Source organism: Coturnix japonica, chromosome 11, assembly GCF_054131305.1.
Source record: "Coturnix japonica strain WE chromosome 11, WE-NBRP24, whole genome shotgun sequence".
Lineage (NCBI taxonomy): Eukaryota > Metazoa > Chordata > Aves > Galliformes > Phasianidae > Coturnix > Coturnix japonica.
The window spans coordinates 12,493,205-12,516,906 of NC_140673.1; the positions used below are offsets into that span (position 1 = coordinate 12,493,205).

The 23,702-nt window shown below is 36.2% G+C and overlaps 2 protein-coding genes across 6 annotated transcripts in view; one reads left to right on the forward strand and one right to left on the reverse strand.

Moving 5' to 3' along the window:
* The window catches only part of PLPPR5 (phospholipid phosphatase related 5), a 302,682-nt gene that overhangs the window by 81,528 nt on the left and 197,452 nt on the right, over positions 1-23,702 (forward strand). The window contains exons 1-2 of one of the 2 annotated variants that reach the window (XM_015870095.3): positions 11,043-11,090; positions 19,759-19,847. The exons of the other annotated variant lie outside the window; for it this stretch is intronic. The gene's annotated coding sequence lies outside the window, so the exon portion shown is untranslated. Of the gene's footprint in view, positions 1-11,042; positions 11,091-19,758; positions 19,848-23,702 lie in introns of those variants that run through there. 2 annotated transcript variants of the gene reach the window in all.
* PLPPR4 (phospholipid phosphatase related 4) overlaps positions 3,379-23,702 on the reverse strand; it is a 33,561-nt gene continuing 13,237 nt past the window's right edge. The window contains exons 1-7 of one of the 4 annotated variants that reach the window (XM_085511219.1): positions 20,780-20,924; positions 18,832-19,017; positions 17,029-17,158; positions 15,167-15,362; positions 11,415-11,472; positions 10,003-10,176; positions 3,379-8,074 (exon numbers count right to left, since the gene is read on the reverse strand). In XM_085511219.1, coding sequence (XP_085367345.1) covers positions 6,737-8,074; positions 10,003-10,176; positions 11,415-11,472; positions 15,167-15,362; positions 17,029-17,158; positions 18,832-18,912 — 1,977 coding nt within the window. In that variant the 5' untranslated portion in view covers positions 18,913-19,017; positions 20,780-20,924 and the 3' untranslated portion in view covers positions 3,379-6,736. Of the gene's footprint in view, positions 8,075-10,002; positions 10,177-11,414; positions 11,533-15,166; positions 15,363-17,028; positions 17,159-18,831; positions 19,018-20,779; positions 20,925-23,702 lie in introns of those variants that run through there. The other 3 variants (XM_085511218.1, XM_015870087.3, XM_085511220.1) reach the window with 3 other exon arrangements.

The following is a 23,702-nucleotide window of genomic DNA, read 5'->3' on the forward strand; positions in this document are numbered from 1 at the left end:
TAACTATCTTGAAACAGTATAGCTTTTCAAAAGTGTGTCAATCAGCTTTTGTTTCTATGGGCATAAGGGCATAGAGCTGCTAGTATTGAATACTGCCAATACAGGGAGTCCTAATGCCATCATGTTGGTCTGAGATATAGGATTCTCCCTTGGGTTATGCACTGCTTCTGTGATGTTGAGACTGACTGCATGCAAATAGGGTAAAATGAAGAAATACAGTCTATTGTACTGAGGTTTTTTTTTTCGGTGTGTTTTTTTTTTTTTTCTTTCTTTTTTTTTTTTTCTTCTGTCCTTTTGAATTACATTCTTAATTAGCACTTTTATCTCTGGTCTATTCAAAGCATACTCTAAGAGTGTAAACAAGCCCAGTCCAAGTGGAGGTTTCTTTTATAAGACTCTTCTCAAGCAGTTATGGGCATTTGAAAGAAAATGTAGATTTAAACTTTGAGTTATTTGGAGGGTTATTGTAATCAGCAGAGATGTGGAGTAACATAATTCCATAGGCCAGTAGTGTTGAACCCAAAAAACCAGGCGAGGAATTAAGAAAACCCACTGGATGCTTAGAAAAATGTCTAAAAATGTATATTTATTCAATATTTGGAAAGCGTCTGTCATCTTAAAAATGAAATTGAAAGTATTTTCAACTTGTGTTTGATGTGATAGGTCTGTGATACATATCTAGAGGCCTCCGCTTGTGTGAATTGTTCTATGGTGTTGGTATCAGAGATGTATACACATTGAAAATATCAGAACTTCTGGATTAGTAAATTCTTAATTCAATTGAATTTCCTATTCTGAAAGGATGAAAGATCTTTTAATTCATGTGGGAAACAATTACATAAGATTGATTCATGCTTTTTAATATAAAGCTTTACTGTGTAGGCTACTTCCAGTGAATACCACCATGCAATGAACTCCATGTAGGAATGGGTTTTTATGAAGCACCTTTTTTTGATCTTACTAAAGGGAGTAAAGCTGAATAATTTTCAGTAATTTTATAAATCAGGGTTGTAATCTCTTTAAAACATTCCTACCAAATTAGCTATGAACTGATCTGTCATGTAAAACGCTTTCATAGATTTATAAAAAATGAACTATTTTTGTATTGTGTTATGTGACTTCTTACCTCAGGGACCTCTGAAGTTCTCTTAAATTTTAACAGTAAGTAGATATAAGTTTCAGTTTAATCACTGGTACCTTTGAAAACTTTTCTGCTTAAGTAGATACAGTCAGCAATTTGAGTTGGAGTCAGTTCACTTAACTTAGGGGCGCTGTTGCTGTAACCAGAGTGATCTAAGATAATAAGAGTGTTTGTTAGTAGAAATAATTTCTCTGCATTTAATCTCTACTTCAAAGGTGCCCTTCAGAGAGGAAGTTCATTTTTGGCCTAAATGTAGACATGAAATGTACCTTTTAAAATATTTTGTCTAATTGTCTATGCCACTGAAAGGGTCATCCCCAGAAGAGAAATCATCAGACTTAGTGTTCAGCTTCAAGCAGTGATATCCTAGAAGGATCTGTTTTTACTCTGCAGGCTACAACATGAGTGTATGTGACAGGTTAAGACATGACTATTAACTTTGGGAGTCAATTGGCTGGATAAATTCTGTTCTTGCTGGCTAAAAAAGACCAAAAGCTTTTTATGTGAAGTCAACTTCTTGTACAAGGGCAATTTGTTTGTTTATGATTACATACAAGTAAAATTGTAAGTCCAGAAAAAAAATCTATATACTGTTATTCCTCCGTGCAATCACTGCTGTAAATACAAAATGGGAATAAAACACCCTGGATTTGGAGTGATATGATTGAGGCTCATTCTATCCTGGCATAGCTGATGTAAGTGTAGTGAAAGGACAAATCTGTCTCGTGATGAAAACTTAAGTGCCCCCTTAGACTGCAGAGCTCAGCTGAAGAAAGACTTTGGTGTGAACCTTTCAGTAGCCTCTGTCCTGCTGGGCTTCTTTACCCGAGTCAGTAACAACTTGCATAGTGATGTAATGTCTAACATTAGCTGGATTGCAACATGTGTGAAATGGAAACCCTAAGGTGACATTCAGTTCAATTTTCTTGTAATAAGATGAGGTTGATTGTTCTTGATACAAATTACTATAAAATTGCTGTACCATGACATCACCTAATGCAAGCAAGGTAATGAAATGCCTTTGTAAATTGCAGCTATGAAACACCCAGGGGCTCCCTGTTATGCACTTTGCCAAACTGTATCATCTTTCGGTTTTCCAATTCGGTATATACATCAAATTTAACTGTCGCTTTTTTTTCTTATTCTGACTCCCATCTATATTTATTTCTTAATATAGAACACAGAGCATCTTATACATTTATCAACTGTGGCTTATTTTTTCCCTCTTTCTTTCCTTTCCTACTGCCTCTTTCCACCATTGCTGTTAGGCCCAGGTCAAAGCATACATCATCTTGCTGTAGGACCTCCAGAAAGGCACTGGTGGCTCAACTATCAGAAAATGTGCACTTCTGTGGCCTTGCAATGTCCCCATCAGCATCAGGAGGTTACCCAGGCTCTCGCACTCTTTCTCTGGACATGTCTGCTTGTAACTTTCCTAGGGTACCGACGTGTGTCTGAGACATTGTCCTCTGGCCAAAGACCTTATGCTCTGTACAACTTCATTCAAGGCAGCCTTTTGCTCAGGCAGGTAACTTGCTGCCCTATGAGAGACTGTTGCTGTTGTTTCATGAAACTATCTGCTAATATGGTGTGGCCAGAGCTTTCACAAGCCCCGACTACAAGCAGAATGCTCTTCCAGTAGCCACAGAAGGAGCAGCCACACATCTGTACATGAACTTCCTTTCCCTTCAGAGGGAACAAATGTTCTCCTAATTCTTTTGCCTGAGGGTCTCTTGTCTTACATTATCATGAAAGTTCTGGGAGACAGATTGCCAAGTGACCCAGATCTGCCTCACTTGTGATGGCACTGGTCAAACCCAGAATGCTGTGTCTGGGAGTGTGGCATGTGTGTATGCTGTGATATTGTACCCCTCAGCAGCACTTGGCTGCCTTGTTGCTCTGCTGGAAAGGCAGGCAAATACAAAGCTCAGCCTGCATGAAGGCCTGAGCACATATGGGAGAGCTTATCAAGGGCATTTTGCTTAGTGTATTGCAGAAGCTTTTCTATTTGGTCCGTACTATGCTATAGGCAGTGTCTGCTCACATCTCAGTGAGAGTGATGAAATTTTCATCCCTAGCACTTAAGGGCCCTGCTGGTGCCCCCTTTTGGAGTGTTTGAAAGCAGGTTTGGAGGCAGTGTTTTCTTTTGCATACCAGGTGTGGCTTATAGATCAGTGTTTTTGACAGCCAACTAATATTGAAAAACAGTTCTACTTCACAGATGAGATGACTGAACATCAATGAAGAATTTTATCTTTATTTTCATGATGTTAGCACAATAAACACAGTAGCATCGATCTGTACTTATTTAACAAAATACATTTATAGCAATTTACAAATTCTTTTAAATTTTAAAACATTGCATAACATTTTATTAAACACAATACTTTATATAGAGTTCTCATTTAAAAACATATTTCTGAGTATTTTCTCTTTTCAGTAAAGCGTAGCCTAACAAAGAAATTCGTGCTTGTTAGCAAGTAAGAAAATCAGAACACTAAGAAGATGTCACCTGTAAATTTATTTAATTTTAAATTAAGGTATCAGTGGAATGTAAACAAAGAGTAATTTTACAAAAGGCTCCTTATCAAATATACATGCAGAGGTCTGAGTTCCAATGTATATATTATTACATTTCTGCTCTCTAACGTAATATAATTTGATAAGCCATTATTAAAAACAGTAGCCTTTGGCACTTTGAGTAAAAAAGAATATATCAATATTTATGTAAAGAACACAATTTCAATGATTACACAAGAGCTTTAAAATCTTTTGTTAAGAAATAGGAAACGTTAGGAAAAATATCACACTGCACTTGAAATAGTGCAGCAAATTTCATAATAGTAAAAGCAACACATATGCCAATATATATCTGACTAAAACCAAGGAATAAAGAATAAACACTCCCACCAGGAATCCTGCAGTTTCCAAAACAGCTAAATTGCCAGAGGGAATATTTTCTAATCTTTGCTTTATTGCCATTATTCTCCATTTCAATTTTCCATTATTTTCAGGCTCATCTACTTATGTTCTTTTGCCTCACACTCACAAACTAACAAATGATTGCATATTATTTCCCTGCTTTGATAGGCCATCAGTGATTGTGTCTTACCCATTCCTTTAAAGCTAGTTTTACGTGCTTTATCACGTATTCAGACTAAATTAAATCCTTTCCTTTGCTATCCAAGTCTTCATAATTCCTAGGAACCTTATACAAAATTTGGTATTAAATAAAGGTCCTTTATTTTAAAAGGGAAAAAAAAAAAAAAAAAAGAAAAAGAAACCAAAAAACCAATCCTGATTTGTAAGTTCTAGAATCTGAGAACACGTTTCTTAAAAAAATAAATAAATAAAATACCTTTTTTGTATCCCTGGCAACTGTGATTATCTTTCCCAGCTTCTGTGCCTTAAAGCACACCTTCAATGTACAAATTACCCTGCAACCCATCTGGTTATCCCCTTACATGTAACCTGCAGAATGTTTCTCCCTGGCCATCACGTGCATGATGGGATCTTTGTCTATTACTAGTAGGAAAACTGTGGTAATTTCCTTAAGGGCCACCATTCTTCACAGCACTGGGGAAAGCATTGATAGGGCTGGCTGACAGCTAAGCCCAGAGCACCTCTGTAACTGGGAAGGTAGGTAAAGCTTTACATCAACTACAAATCCATTCTTCTGTGCAGATTAACAAACATCACCCTCTTATGTAATCAGTTAGGCTTAGAATCAGATCTGGGATTTGATTGTGGTTAGTTGTTTTTGTTGTTATTTTTTGGTTAGTGTGTGTTGTGCTATTTATCTTCCTGTGATGGAATGATTCTTTCTTCTGTTTGGCTGAAGCAGGGTGGGCTTTTCTTCAAAGGTCTGTGGGGTATGGTCTGTAGATACATTCTGTCATACTGTATGTATCTAGCTGTCTGATACCCCAAGTAAGATGTCTTAGAAAAAATAAGTAAGTCAGAGAACAGACCTGATTTACTACTGCTTATTTGATAAGGGGACTTCATATTTATTCACACCCTTCTTGGCAGGGGAGTGGGCACATGTCTGTTATTAGTTCTTCTTCAGAAGAACAAGGAGTTGTACTGGATGAACATTACCCATGGCTTGTCTATGGTTTGTTTTTTAAGTCAGAGATGTTAATGAAGCTTTTCTTAATAGTATGCCCAAGATGTGCGATGCATTTTTGTTTCGAAGCTCATCAATTTAACATGTTTTAGCAATAGAGGGTTTTAGCAAGCAAACTTTCCTTTATTATATTCCAAGTTTAATTTACTGAAGTAATCTGTGTTCTCTCAGGTACAGAGACCCTCCATATTCTTAAGTGGCAGTGGTGGGGGAAAAATATAAGTTTCTTATAATCTTATAACCTTAAGAAGGTTCTGGAGGGTGTCTCATGGAAAGTGAACAGAAGTGGTGGCACAATGCAACACTCAGTGATTCTGCAATACCAAGGCATTCCATTTCTTAAAGCAAAGCACTAATTTCCTAAATGGTGACTGGGGTGAAACTTGTGATTGTTCTTGTGGCATGCTAAGCAAGTAAGCTTAATGACTGCTTATAACTGTGGGCTATGATAGTAATTACTGTCTCCTTTGAAGCTGATCAGGAAACCAGTGGTTTGTTTTTATTTACTCATGGCTAACCTTTCACATTGCACATTTTGCAGTTGTTGGCATCACACATTATAAAGTTAAAAACTAACCAAACAGTGGAAGGGTTGCTTGGAGATTTAAAAATGCAAGATCTGAATTACTTGTAGTACTTTAAAAGACCCCTTAAAAACATAATTTAAAACAGTTCTACAAGTTAGCCCACTAAGAAGCAGCGTCTTCATTAGTAGCACCTGTTCTTAAATAAAAGTTGAGCAGTAGCAGCAAAACTATTCAAAATAGATAGTTATTCCATTCTAATGGAACGTCACCTACACATTTTTTGTTGCAGTAGACATCTTAAAGAACTACACAAAACCTTTGCAATCGTTGAATGTGACAGATCCACTATAACAAAGCTGTAAATATTTCTTATGCTAAATGAATGCAGCCAGCATCATCATATTATTAGCAATATTATTTTTAAAGTAACTGCACATCAATATGTCATGTGTTTGTAGAGTTTACTAAGTATGCAAAGTTTCAAAACATGTAAAGTTACCAGCACCATCCTGTATTAAAGACGTGGTGCAAATTCTGCAAAGGTGAATATATACCACTGATACAGCATTTGCTATGAAAAATTCAGTTGATTTTGGACACAAATATAAATAAAATAAAAAGTTGGCACATTCAGGAATTAAAGTGTCTGTATTCAAGACTGTTGTTTCAACATTGCCCTCGGATAAATGCTTTGAGTCTGAAGAAACAAGTTGTATGAAAACGATTCACATTAGTTAGGTTCTGATGTTGTGCTTTTCCCCCACTACATGATTTTTGTAGGATCTTGCACGTTGCAGATCAGCAGTGTTCAACAACATTTGGGCTGCTGGTCAGTAATTTGGCACATAAAGGTAAATATCAGCTCTAAACAAAGAGGACAGAACCTCTGTGAAGATTTGTTTCCTTTGTGGTGGTGCAGACCAGCTGATATGTCTCTTCTCATTCCTTGTATGCCCGTGTGGGGGATGTGCCTTTATAGAAGATGTTTCTGGTGTTCTCTGGACTGCTCCCTCGTTCAGGGATTAAAATGATGTTACCTTTTCTTCGAAGTGTTGAGTCCCTGCTAGAAGAAATGGACAGGGTCTCTGAGCCAATCTCACTTCCTTCCACTGGTGTGACTCTTATTGTAGTGATGCCATGATGGTGATGCTCCGTGTTATCTATGTTGCTCCTTTTCCTGTCACCTGACCCGTAACTGTCTTTTAAGGAGTCACAACTCTCAGAGTCTCTGTTGAGATCATTTAACTCATATGTCTGACGAAGGGTTATTTTTTCGGGTCCTTTCCATTTCCATGACCCACTTCCTTCACCTTCAGATGGCATCTGAATTACAGGTCTGTTATTTTCTGGATGGGCCTCAACTCTGACAATGCTGCTTGGCTCATGGTCTGTCAAGGTTTTATATCTGATGGCTCCTGTACAGGTGACTGTGCTTCCCTCTGAACTCTTTGGACTGCCCTGAAGCACTCCTTGCTGCTTAGACATGGCTATTACTTGCATGATTCTTGGCTGGCTGTTGCTTCTGCATGCAACGCTCTTCTCAGCAGCTTTCAGCCATTTAGCTCTAGCTGAACTACTTTTGGGGGATGTGTTCACATTCTCCTGAGTCTCTTCAGGAATATGTACTAACTGGGAAGAGCCAGGACGTGACTGAATAGAAACCCTTGGCCCACCAGTAAGACCAGAGTTGTTACAACCTGGTACACTGCCAGGTTGAATTTTCAGGTACTGACTACTTGGACCATGATGATCACCATTGACACCCACTCTGGAAGGCTCTGAGCTTGACCTCATTTCAATAGCCCTTGGTGGTGACTGGCCAGATTCAGTCTCTATTACTTGCAGTGACAGCTTACGGCTTTCATTCTTATTCTTCCACTGGGAAAGCAGCTGTTTGGAGCGCGCAGAATCCATTGATGCATGAATTGTTGCATTTCGTCTTGCTGGATCTTCCAAGGATGGTGTGTTGACTCTTGGCAAAGTGTTGCTGAAAGTTACCATGTTTTCCTTTCCCATTGGGCTTCGTGGTGTTATGATTTCTACATCAGCATTTGCTCTCTTAAGGTTAGTAAGAGAACCTGAATCTCTGTGGTTTCTATTCAGGATGCTTTCTGAACGGTGGGAGACAATGCCATCAGTGCCACTACCATTTTTACCTGGCAGGATTCTATTGGCATCTTGACTGAGGTCTGTCAAGGACCTTAGAGGTTCTCTGTGAAAATTCGGGTGAAACACATTCTCCTCACTTGGCAAGAAGTTCCCCACAGCGTACAGGCCCTGATATTTGAAAAGAGTCATCAAAAAGTAGTTATGAAAAAGAGATTTTTAGGTATTTTAATCACATTCTCCTGTCTTAAATATTGAGTGAAAGAATTAGACCACTTTAACTGAAAGTTCCTTCTGAGTGTATACTTATCTTTATATTCTAATTTTTCTATGTATTCTCAATCTACTATGTAGAGGTCTTAGTAGGATGACAAGGGAACATATTTCTTGGTAATAAGCATTTAAGGGAAATATTTATTCTTCTTCAGTGCTCTTCATTTTATAAAACAACAGATACTGTTGAAGAAAGTATATTTTGTTATGAAAATATGAAAACAAATATTTGTAGTCTACAGGGTGAAGCTATTTAACATCTACTATGCTGTCTGCTCTGATCTAATGAATCTTGTTCCAGCTCAAGTTGTGCCATGATTCTGCCCTTTCCATTGCATAATAACCATGTAATACAATATCTACATGATAGAACAATTAATCAGCTTTAAATCAAATGCTTTCCAAGTTGTGCATACCCATAACAAGATTTAATTACACAGCATTTTCTTATTCAATAAATTTATTGTAAAATGCTGTCAGTTTAAAAAGATTCCATTGAGAAAATGTTCTATGAAAGGCTCAAGTGTCTGACCCGATCATTTAGGTTACTTGATCTGTATGCGCTTTTAAAAGTTATTTGTAGTTTCACAATATTTCACCTATCTTTCCTCTTATTGGTGTTTAGTTTTAAGTGCAGATTTATTTACTGACTGCTTGGTTTCCAAGACAATGTGCCATTCAGATATTTGTTGTCTTCCCTATGTAGTATTGCATGATTTAACAAAGACCATGCTTGTTTGTAGATTTCAAACATGGGAACAACAGCTGCATTTATGAGAGTCTGCAACAGCTTAATAATTTTAAATTATATACTGAACAGAGTGCCTTTCTGCTCACAGTGTAATTGTAGGATCTGACTTAGTAGCTTGCACAGTTTTTATTATCTTTTCAGGTTGCTGTCATTGTTGCCTCTGTGAAAGCCTTTTTTTTTTTTTTTTTTTTTCCCAGTCACCTTTGTAGACCACCTACACATGCCTTAGATTATTACAACACAGGAAAAAAAGGGAACAGGTTATGAACTTATTATACAAATTTTGTTGTTGACTTCCTTCGGGACCAAAAGCTGTACCTACTGGTTAAGTACCCTTCTATTCACTATCGCATTGTCAGCAGAAGTTCCTTATTGCTCACAGGAACCTAAATTGACACAATCATGTAGGAGATGTATTGCGAGCAGCAAGCAGAAGCATTCAAACTTTGCTTTTGATTCTTGCAGTCAGGTACAAACAGGCCTATCTTCTCTTACTCTTACAGCACTCTTCTAAAGTGCTCTGTTTCAGTACAGTATAGATATAGATCAGGAGTAATCTGCCTTAGATATACTATTTCCCTTGCAAAACTTCCCTAAAAGCTCTAAAGATCCACAAGGGGTTAACACTGTCTTTGGTTTCCTGCAGGTTTAGCAGTTTACTCAGTGGAGTTGCTGTAAAATAATTAAACCATTTTTTAGGCACTGTGAGATCACACTGGCAACAAATACTGGTTAATCCAATGTTTGCCATGTACTATGCTTTGAAGTGGGGAGTGGAAAATATGAGCATCTTAAATGAAGTGCATCATATTAGAGCTGTTTCTGCATATAGTACTAGACTATTATATACTACCTTGTGCGCTCCCATGGCACTTTGAATTGAAATACATATTTGCTTTTCCCTGTCTCTTCTTAGAAGTGATTACCCCCAACACCATCATCTTCATATCATTTGGCTTATATTCTTAATTATGGTATGTTACCGTGACAAAATATTTTCATTAAAAATACCAATACTCTTATTGTAGACATATGATTTATTTTCTAAAACATAAGACATCTATGCTATATTTACCAAATAGAGAGCAATTCCTCCTCCTATGAGAAAGCCACAGTAAACATCAACTGGATGATTCTTATACTGAGTGATTCGAGTCAGACCACATATAATTCCACAGATGATAAAAGCAAAGACCAAAAGTGGCTTCAGTAGTTTTGAGGAGTCTGTTAATGTAGAATTGAAGTACATCTTAAAAAAAAGAAAAAGATGAAGAAGCAGTTATAGAAACTGAAATTTACCTCAGAATATATATATGAATTTTTCACATTAAATGTTTCTTGGACACTTAAATCACTTTTACACTAATGCTGAAGATAATCAGTTTAATTTTATTTAGCAGCCTTGTTAAAATCTACTCAATTAGTGTTGGAAGATCTGAAATCACAAGAAATAGATTTCTGAAAGCAGAGGCAATGTTGCATATTGATGTCAATTAGGATAAAGATTTTATGCCTAAATAATGTTCACACAGAACCTAAATGTTCTGTAAATGTGACTAAGCAGTTACTGTGTGAGAAATACAAAATCCAGATGAAAGCAATAATGTATCACCAGATTCTTTAGAAAGCCTTTCTAAACTGGTGGAGAAGATGGCAGGGAGGTAAAATAAATAAATAAATAAAATTACTTCAAATTTTCACTCTTTCCTGGTCTGAAAAAATACGTCGAGTTCCCAGTACATGTGAAATTCCATTACTGAGTCTGATTAATGGGTTGCTACTGTTTTTCGCACTCCACTTTGGGTTTATAACATGAATGATGAAAAATTCTTTTAAAATTTCAAATAAGTGATCACTCATACAAATATGGGCCCCCATATTGAAGAAATGTCTATGATCAGATGTGGGAAATCAGCTATAATCACTGAAGCTTGTCTTAATATTTCCTGCTAATTACTAGTTGTTATTCTCTTGCTTTGTAGTAGCATCTTTGAGGCCTCAGAGAATGGTTGTGTCAGTTCATCAATGATGTAATTCTGTGGAGGTCAAATGAAACTAGAGCACGTAAAATGTTTGTGCCTTAATGCCTGAAGTTTAAAAACAATGAGTCAAATAAAGAGAGCAGCAAAGGGAAGACAAAACATAAAAAGGCTGTTTTGAATGGTAAGTTAAAACCGTCACCTTATAAGATAGAAAAGCATTGCATTTTATATGTGAATAACATGAGGCATTATATATATACTTTAATATTACGATGAATAATGTTGCTTCTTAACAAAGAGTGTGAAACAGCTGCATCTTTTCTTTATTCTTTATAGAACTGCTTTTATTTTAGCTGCTGATAATTTCATTTTTCTTCTAAATTGATAGGATAAAAACTCATATCTGTTCAGAATGTCCAGGCAATACATCACTGTAAAATGTGCAGCGAATTACATTCTGACTTTTGTCTTATTTAAATGAAAATGAATAGAGTTGATTACTCACCGAAATGTACACTGCTGCAAAGGCTGCCAGGGTGGCATGTTGAGATGGGAATGACTTTCTGCCAAGGAAGGACACTCAAATTATGCTTCTAAGTTCAAATGTACTGTGCTAGTGTTCACTTGAAAAAATACACTGAATGTTACAGTCATTTTCAGCTGATACTTGCTAAGCAATATATGATCAATCATTAACATTTACTCTCAAAATTTCTTTTCTATAATCCAGAGGAAAAACTAATGTTAATATTTAGCATGGAAATATTTTTGGTTGGTAAGCGTAGTAGGGGTACTATGTGTGTGAATGAGCTCTAGACTGGATGCTTGATTTTAAGTGAAGAAGAGTGTGTTTATCCTGCAGTCACAGCAGCCACTTTAACCTGAGGTAGGCTGAAATAAAAAGTTCAGCTTGGGATAAATGCTTGAACAGTCATTCAGGGTGGATTTTGACAACCTTGCTGGGCTCCCTGTTTCTACATCTTTTTTTTTTTTTTTTTTTTTTTTTTTTTTTTTCTAGCAGCACCTCAGCTGAGTTAAAATAGAAGTGATTGAAATATAGTCCTTTGCCCTTAGATGTTTTTCTGCAAAGGAGCAGATTCTTCTTTCTAAATTTAATTCCTATGTGTTCTGCATAGTCTGTTCTAAATAATTTATTGGTAATGAAATGTGTGAATGTAGGTCAGTGTGAATGCCACACTGCTGACCTGAATTTGAGCTCATGGCTCCAGCAGCTCCTTGACTCTGGTGAAGATAAAATCAGCGTGGTTCCTTTTTTCACTTACAAAGACAGGACTATTTTTTTTCCTTCTCCTGAGCAAGCTTTTCTCAGTTAGTATCCCTGATTCAGGGGAGGGCAAGAAAGTAAATATATGGGAAAACTATAGGTGCATATAATGTCTATCAACTCCTTTACTTTGTGTGGGTTTTAGTAGAAGCATAAATGTACTTACGGTCTCTGTGGAGTTATTCTGTAGGTTTGATTCAATGAAGTTTAAAACCACTCTGAACTTAACCTAGATTTGATGGCATTTTGCCATATACAAAATACGTCACTATGCTTCAGTCACTATGCTTCAGTCAGTTTTCTGTTTCTTCTCTTTTCTATTTGTATGCTTTCAGAGGTAGCACAATACATGCACTCTGTGTATTTTTTAATGGCGACGCTGCTTTTGCTCTTCTCTATTTGCTATCTGTTCATCTAAAATGAAAATAATGCAAGCTAAAAGTATGTGGCCTTTCTGCATGGCTCTTTATTGAAAAGGCAAACAAAGGTCTCAAAGAAAACATGCCCTGGGCTCATAAGACAGTATATGGAGGAGGAGATAATGATTAGAGTCATACTGAGTCAGAACATCAGAAACAACAGAGGATACAGAAATCACTGGAGAGCTCAGTAGAAATGACTGAAAGGATTCTTTGAAGACAAACAGAGGATGAAAGAAAAAAGATATTGCAGAAAATTAATTCATAGGGGAGTCTAGGGAAAAGATTTCTAGAGCCAAAGTTTCTAGAACATTCACATTTAAAAATGAAGGCTATTATAAATGTCATAAGAACAAGTCCCTTAAAAACTGAAATTGCTGAGGTCAAATTAATCTCCTGAGCTAGAGAAGTTCTATTGTAAGTCCCATACTAGGTGACTGAAGGAAGTATTGAACCAGTAGCAACTGCTGTTTGCATTGCTAAAGGTGTCACAATTATATGAAAACAAGAACATAATAAAAGAAAATGACAAGAAAATTGTAATAAAGAGAAATCAGATATATTATTATAGTTAATAAGTCCTCTATGATAGGAGTAAATTTGACTTCTTAGTATGTTTGTTTTCCTAAGAAATAATAACACAAAAACTCACTGCATAATCTTAATCTGTTGTCAATTTAAACTGTTTCACTGTTTGTTGTAGTTGTTGTTTTGTTTGTTTGTTTTTCTTCTTGAATGTGGTGATATTTAAACTTAAATATGATCAGAGATTTTGGAATGGCTACAGACAGTCCTTTCAGGGCATTGTATTTGAGATGATAACAAAATGAATGAGAGCTATTGTGAAAATTTTCCTTCCTATTCGACCTGTAAAGCTGCACCGATTTCACTGGGAAACTGTGTAGCTGAAGGAGGTTGCTTGCAAACATCAGGATTCAATGGCTGTATCACAGTAGGAGTAGATTGTTACAAGAAAGGAGACAGTGAGGTGAAGGCCAAACTATTTAAGCCAAATGAAGATACAGTCATGCCCAGATACAAGTAACAAAGGTGGCAAATGAATCAGTGTATGAGCCTCAGCCAACTAAACATATTTAAAATCAAATAAATAATTGAAGATTTTAAACGTTAGTGAACTTGGTTTGTCTCGGTGAATAGAGACAGATTAGGAAATTTACTGTAAGATACTTCACAGAGTGAATGATTTTCTGATTCTCAAGTATGTCAACCACTCAAATTAATGTACATAGGTTGCTCTGAAAGTAATGCCTCTGATTTATTTCCTTGGAAACGGCAACAGATACAAAGAACTCAAAAACAGTATTTGATAGAACAAATTCTCAGCTACAAAATACTTTTTTTTTTTGGTTTGTTTCCCTCTCCCACATAGCCATTGCCATTAGCTGTGTGTTTTTGTCAGCAATGAACAAGAGCCTGCAAGCTGAGCTTGTAAAAATCTGTACCAGTGGAGGTGGACCACTGTCACCAATTCTGAAGTGCACTGTAGTCACATCCACTCTTTTATAAATAGGAGTCTCCATAGATGTTTAGCATGCATCAGTGAGTGTGAGTTGATTCCATTTTTTTTAATGTCTTGGGCCAACATAATAAAATAGGAGGCATTACTTTAGAACAACCCTTGTAAAAGCAAATAAACTAGGGAAGATATGTCTTGGTGATACAGACAAAGCATTTTAATAATATCAATGTGACAAAAATGCAATGCTATAAGGTGTAAAGTTAATACAGAAGCTAATGTCTTGACCTGAAAAGACTGCAAAGCTTTAGTGAGGTAGGTAGGACAGAAGAAAAGAGTACTACTTTCATGCCTGCTAATCTGGTATACAAGAAAAATAAGCAGCTTTGTCAGTAGCAGAAATCATCATCATTTCAAACATTGTATAATTTTGCTGTGATGTTATTAGAAAGCAGGGAATTTTTAAAAAGTGCCATGTAGAAAAATTTTGAAGGACTGCAGAAAATGCAAGGAAATGTGATAGAAGTGACTAACAAGACAGCTTAAACTGGTGTGGAAAAGGCAAGGAAAACTGCTGTTGTATTCAGAGAAGAGCTTCACGAATTCTCAGTAGTGCAGTGCATATATTTAGGATATAAATGGAAAATAAATAAACTAACAAATGCCAAAACCAAAGCTGACCAACTAAGATCAGAATGCCAACAATGGAGTTTACAATATACAGAAGTCTCAGATAATGTAGTTGGGTGACTTCTCCATCTTGATAATGTTGTGAATTTACTCAGATTCCACTGGGAGAAGCAGCAGAAGTTACATGTATTAATAATTGTATGGGGAACTGTCTCCTTTGAAGGGAAGAAAATAATTAGCTACTTCCAACACACTTCTGAACCTGACAAAGATTTCCAAAGCCCGCAGTTGGTCTAATGTCTTCATTAAGAAAATTAAACATCACCAAAAAATGCTAATGTTCTCGGCATTATTACTTAGAGGAAGGAGAAAAAAAAGAAAAAAAAAGAAGAAAAAAAGCAGCAAAACTAATCCAGACTTTATATAGAGAAAGTGAAAGAACCGACCTTCCAGCATTGATAATATTAGCATCAGCTCCTGAGCAAATGTCTTCCACGACATATGAATTCTCTGAGCAGGATACGTTTAAGGATGTGTAGTTAGGTTTGCAGACAGTCAGGAAATACGGTGCTTGATATCCTGTTGATAGTTGTATAATATCAGTAACAAGAGCAGTAGAACAAAGACCAAACACATGAACACCTAGGAAATAAAGAAAGCAAGCCTGTTAATTTTATTGTATATATAAGTTAAATGAACTCACTATGTAAAATGTACTCAACAGGGATCTGTGGCTCCTGTCATTGGGCTTGTGACAGTTCAACTGTAGTATAAGATTTTTTTTTTTTTTTTCCTTTATGGAATCTTATTGCAGATAAATCATTTAACATAAAATTTAAGATTATTTATGCTTGTTTTCTCCCTATTGATACTTAATATTTAGTTATTATGACCTTATGTCGTCCAATATTGTTTTCACAAAACTAAACTTCATTGGAGCTTCTCCTATTTAGAAAACAAATTATAGCAGCCTGAGGCTCAACCATCTATTTAAGCAGAGCATGTGTGCTCATTCTGTCCTTGGATTTACCTATTGAAACACATTTGAATAACACATCACTGCTCTGATGACTTTATCTCTCCTTATTACTGGGGACTCATCAGCTGTCAATAACTTTGGCATATCTTTACACATCTTACATTTCTTGAGTACCAAGTCCTTGCTATGATTACAGGAAGTCTTTTTTTTTTTTTCCTCAGTGATCTACGTTCCCATCTGATTAATAATATCATTCACAAGACAGTTAATTTTTTATTTTTTTTAACTGTGCATTTTCTAATTGCTTTTTCCCTAAGGATCTCTAATTCTCTACTTGTATTTATATCAAAAACTCATTTCAAACCTGAAAGAATGCTGAAGTAATTTTTCTACCATAAACAAACTTCAATCTTAGGATATGAATCAAAGATTTAATCAATGCATCCTAGAGCTTTCTTTAGTGATGGAACAGGATACTATACTGGAGAAGTGTATGGCACAGGATATTATTAGTTTTTCTTATTGCTCACCTCCCCACCACTGCTCTTAGCAGAGTATGCTTCATTGGTCGTATATATATATATGTGTGTGTGTGTATGTGTAGCTAATGTGTAGTCCACCTATAAAGTTTTTAGTCTGCTGTCCTGCAACCTGTCTTTGCATATGCTGCACTCACTGATGAAAACCTTCTGGAACTGAGAAAACCTTCCCTTTAGCCATTCACTGGCAGAGAATGTGAGAGTGGAGCAAAGATCAGCTAGCATTTCAATCTCAGCTATATTAAATACCAAAATAAAACAATTAATCGCATCCCCCTTTATGATTATGTTGCCAGATTCTAGCCCTTTTTCAAGAGGTAGGTAAAAGTAACAGAAAAGAATGTAAGATGTACTGACAGTTTGTAACAGGTTGTTACTGTCATGCTGAATGCTGTATCATTTGGGTTGAATCCTTTTGATACACTGAAGACAGGCAGGGGGAAACTGTACACTGAAACCATTAAAAGGAAAGCGGCAACAAGTGAGTAGAGAAGGAAAAACAAACGATTATTTTAGGAAGACTGACAGTGGACTAGAAGAGGAAAGAGAAAATGGAGAGTGTAGATACTACTTCACTGAATATGGGGCTGCTTTCTTGCTCCACTTGACAGTTTCTTCTCACATTTTCTGGCAAAAAACAAAAAACAAAACCAACCCCAACAAAAACCAAATCTATGCCAGATACAGCCCTGCAACTGTTCTGAAAGGCTGTTTCAGAAAAGGAAATCTGCATAGTGGAAACTGAATGTACACAGAAAACTCTTCTTTGTGAGTGACTTTTGAAACCCACCAACAAATCTGACAGCTCTTCTAAGAAATGAATTGAAGTTGCATCCTCCTGCATTAATATTGGCCTCTGTTCCAATCCCATTTCTTCTTTTGGATAGGCAACAGTAGAGAATTCCTTCTCCTACCATTATCTGCAATGACAAAGAAACTGTTAATTTAAATGTAGCAATTACTCATAGGACAGCAATAGAATTTAAAGGGCTCATATTATTTTGACATAACTGATGTTTTCCACTGACACATACATTCCTCTAAAAGATGTGTATCAATATGTAAACATTCAGTAATGCAATTTAACCTGCGTGAGAGCAACAAGGAAGGGTCACTGACATTTAATCTAAGCACCATATAGTTTTGAAAGGAGACCTTTTCTAAATATGTTTAATATGTTTGTATAAAATTCTCAGCAGAATGGGAGCCTTGATTCAAAAACTGGATTCTTCTACAGTAAAAAATGTAATAATCAGCAGTTCTTGCCTTTCACGTGATCCAGAACCATAGCAGTATCTTAACTGCTCTTAAGGTGGTTTTAGCCATCAGTCTTGGCCTCATGCCTAGCATTTGCTAGCAGCTACTAATCACATAGCAGCCTACTTGTCCATAATTATTTAACTGGGCTTGGATTTTAACCAGATACACAGCAGTAGAAAAGGTTCTGTCCTTATGGTGCTCTGAACAGAGATCGTGCCTTAAGCCACAGGTAATTGTTTAGAACAGAAATAAGAAGAATAGAAAAGAGAACAAAGTGTGTTTGCTGGAAAACGCAGATCTATTTATATTTTTATTAGCCTCAAGTTCTATTGATTTTCTTGTTAAGCATTGTAGCTTGATAATCTGTATGGAGCTATGTTAGAATTCAGAAAAAAAAAAAAGATGTATTGAAATATTGAAATGAAGGGGGAAGTTCTCACCACTACAAGGAAAGTTCACATGTCTATCAGCAGATGAAAAGCAATGTAGGCTGTGCATGGAGCTTAAAGTACAATTAAAGGCTAAAGCATCTGAATGAAGAAGATTCTGATGTAGTAATGATCCACATTTCTGCACACCAAAATCTCTCACTGACATTTCCTGTTCTTTATGAATATGTATAGAAATTTTCTCATATCCCACAAACAATAAGACATATGCCAGTAATACATGTGGTATTTTTCTGTAATATTTCTGGGCAGTACAAACCTGGTTAAAAGCAGTTGCTACTCATTAATAATGTATTACCAAGCTGCTCATATTCTGACAAGAGTTTCCATTCTGCTGAAATAATCTTCTCCCTTTGGATGAGCCATTAAACCAGTCTCCTGTCTACTCTGAACAACTAACTTTCAATTCAGAGGAGTCCCAGTGCTGTTTGTGAAAATGAAATTGATTTCACAGACAAGGCTGATACCCCTTACTAAGCAAAGCTTGTTCAAAAAAACGTGACATGTTCTCTGCAGTAAAATTAAGGCTGCCAATTTACTGTTGTATCTGCATCTTATGATAAGCAGTTTTTAATATTGTATAGCATTAATGAATGATGTAACCTATTTTCACTCAACTGCTGATGCTTTTTCTTAACTTAGTGCCTGCAGTTAGGATAGTGTGAGTAAATGAAGTGCTACAGGGAATGTTCTAAGAGCTGTGCATCTCCTTTTGCTATGGGAGAATAAAACTGAATTTAAACTCCTAAGGCAATTAGTTTGGATGGTAATTAGTTTGGATGGTACTTTGTGGTTTAGCTGCAGACAGAGCACTTAACTTTCTTTGTGCCAACTGAAACTCTGTTCAAAATCTTTAATAAGTGATGGTGGCACCTCAGACTTACCGTAATTGATGGTCCAGCAAAAACCAGACTAAGCAACATCAAAAAAGGAACTGCTTCTTGTGTAGGCTCAATATATGGCATACTCAGACTCTTGTCATAGCAATTAAATCCAGAGTGAACTGGCTTGAAGACATCAGTAAGTTCAAGAAAATACAGGCTAACAACAGAAGATGCCAATATTGGCAACTAGAAAAGAAGAAAATGAAAAATTATAGAAATAGAATAGCATTGTTTTTGCAGAGACATTTTTGATAAATCACCATAGTTTGCTATTTACATCACATTATTCCTTGCTATATTTGTTTTACCTTCTATAAATAATAAATTCTCTAGGGATGTTATATTACTCAGTTGATATCAAGTAACTCTGTTGTCTATCAAGCTATTTAGAATACCCATTCCAGTTTTTAGCCCACATAATTCCGCCTTTTCATCCACAAATTATTAATGGTCAGAATTTTAATTTAATTTTGTTTTTAAAAGTAAGTACGATAGCACAGACTCCCAGTGAGGTGTCAGCTTTCTTCTGGTCATCCTCCCCCTTCTTGGTACTTTACTTGCCATCTATACGGCAGTTTTTATACCCAAACCTATTTTTATTAAGATTCAAAAGTAACATTTAAAGAAAAATACATGATAATGAAGTGTTCTGCCTTGGCACTTTCATTTTGTTATTCTATCAAAAAGCATTTACTTTTGACAAGATTTGGTCTGTGTAGATTACGATGCCTGTTTTCAAACTTCTTTTATTCACTAGACAACTTTATTCAAAAAGACATTTTGAAGCTATTGGGTGGTGAGTAGATAGGGCAGCCTCTTCCCTAGGATGGCCAGTGGGAAGGCTGACTAGCAGTATGTGAGAGTTCTCTGCATCCTATTAATGAATGCATAATAAATGATCAGATCTTTTTGTTTATTATTTCCCAGAGTTCTCATTCAACAAGGCAACACTGCTACAACTGTCTGCGCCTCCACTGCAATGCGGTGACTCCATTTGTGTCTCTGCAATAACTAAGGTACCTATTGGTAGCGTTAACTGCCTATCTGCTTCCTTTCCTCTTTTATTTTTATTTTTAGATGGCTATCACATTAACTTTTCCTCATGATTAACTGATGCTGGAAAGAAAAAAACTTGAAACCAATGAATAGATTTGCTAAGACAGATAGAATAATAAGAAGCAGACAAGGCCATATCATACCTCTTGAGGAAAAAAAAACCTTCTCTTTTACATCAAGCACCTTGCCTTGTAAAGAATATGTACTCTTCTGACATAATTTCAGGCACTATGAGACTATATTACCATTGCAGTCTTCAGTGTTTACAAGCAATTACAATTAATTGCTTGATTACAATTGGTATCATTTATCCCATTCTATAAAAAAATAAAAATAAGTGGTAAAACTGGATAAATATGTGTACTGGAAAAATGATGAATAAAAGCTTTAAAAAACTTAAAGAAAACCCTAAACTGTATATGGCAGAGGGACGATTAGTTTTTGCATTAATTAGCTATTTTGGGGTTTTTAAACCTTGTGTTTTCTAAATGTAGAGTTTTTTGTACATAAAATGTGATATTGTTGGACTAGGGAAGAGGGAAACTTGCTAAATTTCCCTGAAACGTGCTTTTTAGTACACCTTAGAATCTGAACTAAATCTACTGAAGGTGGAAAGCAGAATTTTTTTCCTGCCATGTTATCTTTGCTCAAGTTGATTCCATAGTAATCTTACCTAGGTAGAGATTGTGGAACTGTTTGTGATAAAGTGACTCTTGTACAGAGGGATACTTTCCTGGTGTGTGGGGAATTTGTGCAGTCCCTCCCATTATTCCTTGCACACCAAGACTGCACAGCATTTGAATTCATGAATACAACAATTTCAGTTCTGCACAGCATTTAACTGCTAAGGTATTTGCAGTGTCTTTTATTATTAACTATTTGAAAGTCATACCTGAATGACTTGGCCAGAGTCAGGGTCCCAGTGAGCTAAATGGACAAGAAGGGGAAAAAAGGTCCGGTACCCTCCTGGTGTATTTTCATCTAGTCTTCCCAAAAGATTTATTTCCTATTGTAGAAACTCAGGGTAGGAAGACTCATGGAACACCTTGCACTCAGAGTTTCATCTTCAGGGTGTAATTTTCCTTTATTCTAACATCAAGAAAAAGAAAGCCTCTCCTGAACAACAGGACCCTTACTTTACCCATAAATCCATCTCTGCCCTGGTTATGGTAACATTAGCTGTAATCATATTGTCAATTACAAAAATTATGGAATTGTGAAAATGCATTTCACTGTCTTACAGCTCCACTACAGGACTCCTATATTATTTCTGACTGTAATTAACCACTCTGCTAAAAGCAAAGAAATAATTCTAAAGGACTATGAATCCCTAACATAACTGCTTACAGTACTAATGAATAGGTTTATAGTCAATTTGCTATATATAGTATGTCAAATCCCACAGGAAATTTTTCTTCCTATCTTCTTTAAAATATTAATATAAAATTCATTTTTAAAGAAGGCCAGAGAAATGTGAACATTTCTAAAACCTACAAAACAGTATAAGTGGCTATTTAATGTATGAATATTTATGGACTGTTCTCCTTAAGGCAGCAATAGTTCCATAATTATAGACTTCAGTTCCCAACACCTTGAAAATGCCAAATATAATTAAGAAGTTATAATGTGTATTGTTTTAATTACAAAATGGAACAGGAATTTTCCTATTCCTAAGTAGAAAAATAAACTCTCTGTACATATACTCCTACTTTCTTGATTGGCTAATAGAGTAAGATCCTTGTTTAGCTTGTAAGTGTATAAATATGCCTGTAAATGTGGAGTTTGACCCAAATGACCGAATTCCCTTCAGCATGTGAGGGAGTCAGGACTGTAATCAGCATAGTAATCAGCACTGCTGCTGAAAATAGTTTGATCTGGAGGTTTTTGGTTGTTTTTTCTTTTTTTAAGTAGTACTTTTCATCTTATAACTTTTTAATAGTTAAGAGGCTTTATTAAGCCGTAGCACTTTATGATTAATACTAATGCATTCCAGAGGCATTGCTAGATGCAGTATGATGTTGATCTTTACTCTAGGATGCACTTGGGTTTGTTTTTATGATTGCATATGCTCTTTCACACCTGGCTCTTTCTCTTCTTGATCTGTACGTTCATATTACACCCCAAAGGTTTACACAGTTTACATTGTTCTTGCTCTTTGTTACTGTTAAATCAGTTTTAACAGATTCCACTTCTTTATCTGACCACTAGTGGAGTTATTTGCAGCCTTCGAAACACCTACTATCAACTTATGCCCTATTACCTTATCCTATGTCTGTACTTCTATATGTTGTACCCTGTAATGCCGCAATAAGGAGCTGGTATAATAGCAGACATCTTGCAAATGAGGCAGTGAAAGGCCAAACCTTAGTGGTGAAATCCTCTTCTTGGAGTGGTTCATAGAATGGTCTGGGATGAAAAGAACCATAATGATCATCTAGTTTCAACCCCCCTGCCATGAGCAGGGTTACCAACCACCAGATCTAATCCTCCCCTTGGAGAATTCCCGAATGATCAAATGATCATTTGTAATCAAATAAAATGATCACTGTAATCAGGTTCTCTCTGCAAGTGTTATAGGCAAGTCAGTGGGAATTAAGTATTGACAGTATCCTAAATAACACCAATGAGACAGAGAGGCTCAAACAAAAAAAAGGCACAAATTAATATTACCCTCTACTCCCATCCCTATTTCTTCTCTACATTGAAGGAATATGCAATTGGATACATACATAGTTTAAATCCCTATGAAAATTAGTAGATTCTACAAATTTCATTTCCCTAAAACTGCATGCGAGTTGTTACACATCTAATTTTCACATTTGCTAACACATAGCTAAGCAAAAATTCATATGTATCTGCAAGAGAATGTCTTCAAATCCATGGGCTTTGTTGAGAGTGAAAGCAAGGAGACTGTAAACACACTCAGATGGCTAAATGTGCTCTCTGGGATGCAGCTTTGTGACCTTTCTTGCTTTGCTAAAATGCATTACAGGTGTGATCTCTTTCCATGAACATCCAGATCCTGTCTTGTTTTATTAGACTGTGTTGGTGGCTACCAGCAGACACTTTGAATATAAGTTACAAACAAGATTAGCATGGTCTATATTTCAGTCAAGCAAATTGCGGAAAAATGAGATGCCTCTTCTGTAATGATGGGTAAATACTGATGTTTCTGTAGTGTGATAACCAGAATGACTTAAGTGATTTTCCGTGGGACAGGATGCAAGTACAAAGGCAGTGGAATTTTTTTGTTTTACCTGACTGTATATGACAGGCAGAAGAGCAGCAGGATCTGTGGAACAAAGCCAAAGCTAGCCAGGAGTGGGATAAAGACAGTATGGCTATCCCACATGTCTGAATGTGTTAAGGGGTACTTGGTAGCATACTTGGATATATTTGGAAGTAACCTAGACTCAGGTGGCCAATGAATTCTTCCATCCTTAAGTTGTTCTTCAACTCTTCTGCAACAGGCAAAGAATTCCTGAATACCTCAGTGGCCTTTTGGTCTCTCTCTTGTTTTCTGGTATTCAGGAAATCTATTTAAGCGAACAAGTAAACACACAGAGGATTGCCACAGAGAAATAACTAATGAATGCCACAAGTTTCTCCTCATTAAATCAGCAGCAGACAAAGACTTGGAAGAATGATGGTCTATTTAATAGCTATGCTGTGTTTTCACTGCAAGGCTGTGGAATTGTGGGAGATTCTATTAAAAAGTATTATAAATGTCAGTCCTCATGACAAGGACTTCATAGTCTAAATGACAAGATGGATGAGACAAATAAGAGGGCTGTGGTGGGGTGGAGCAGACAAGG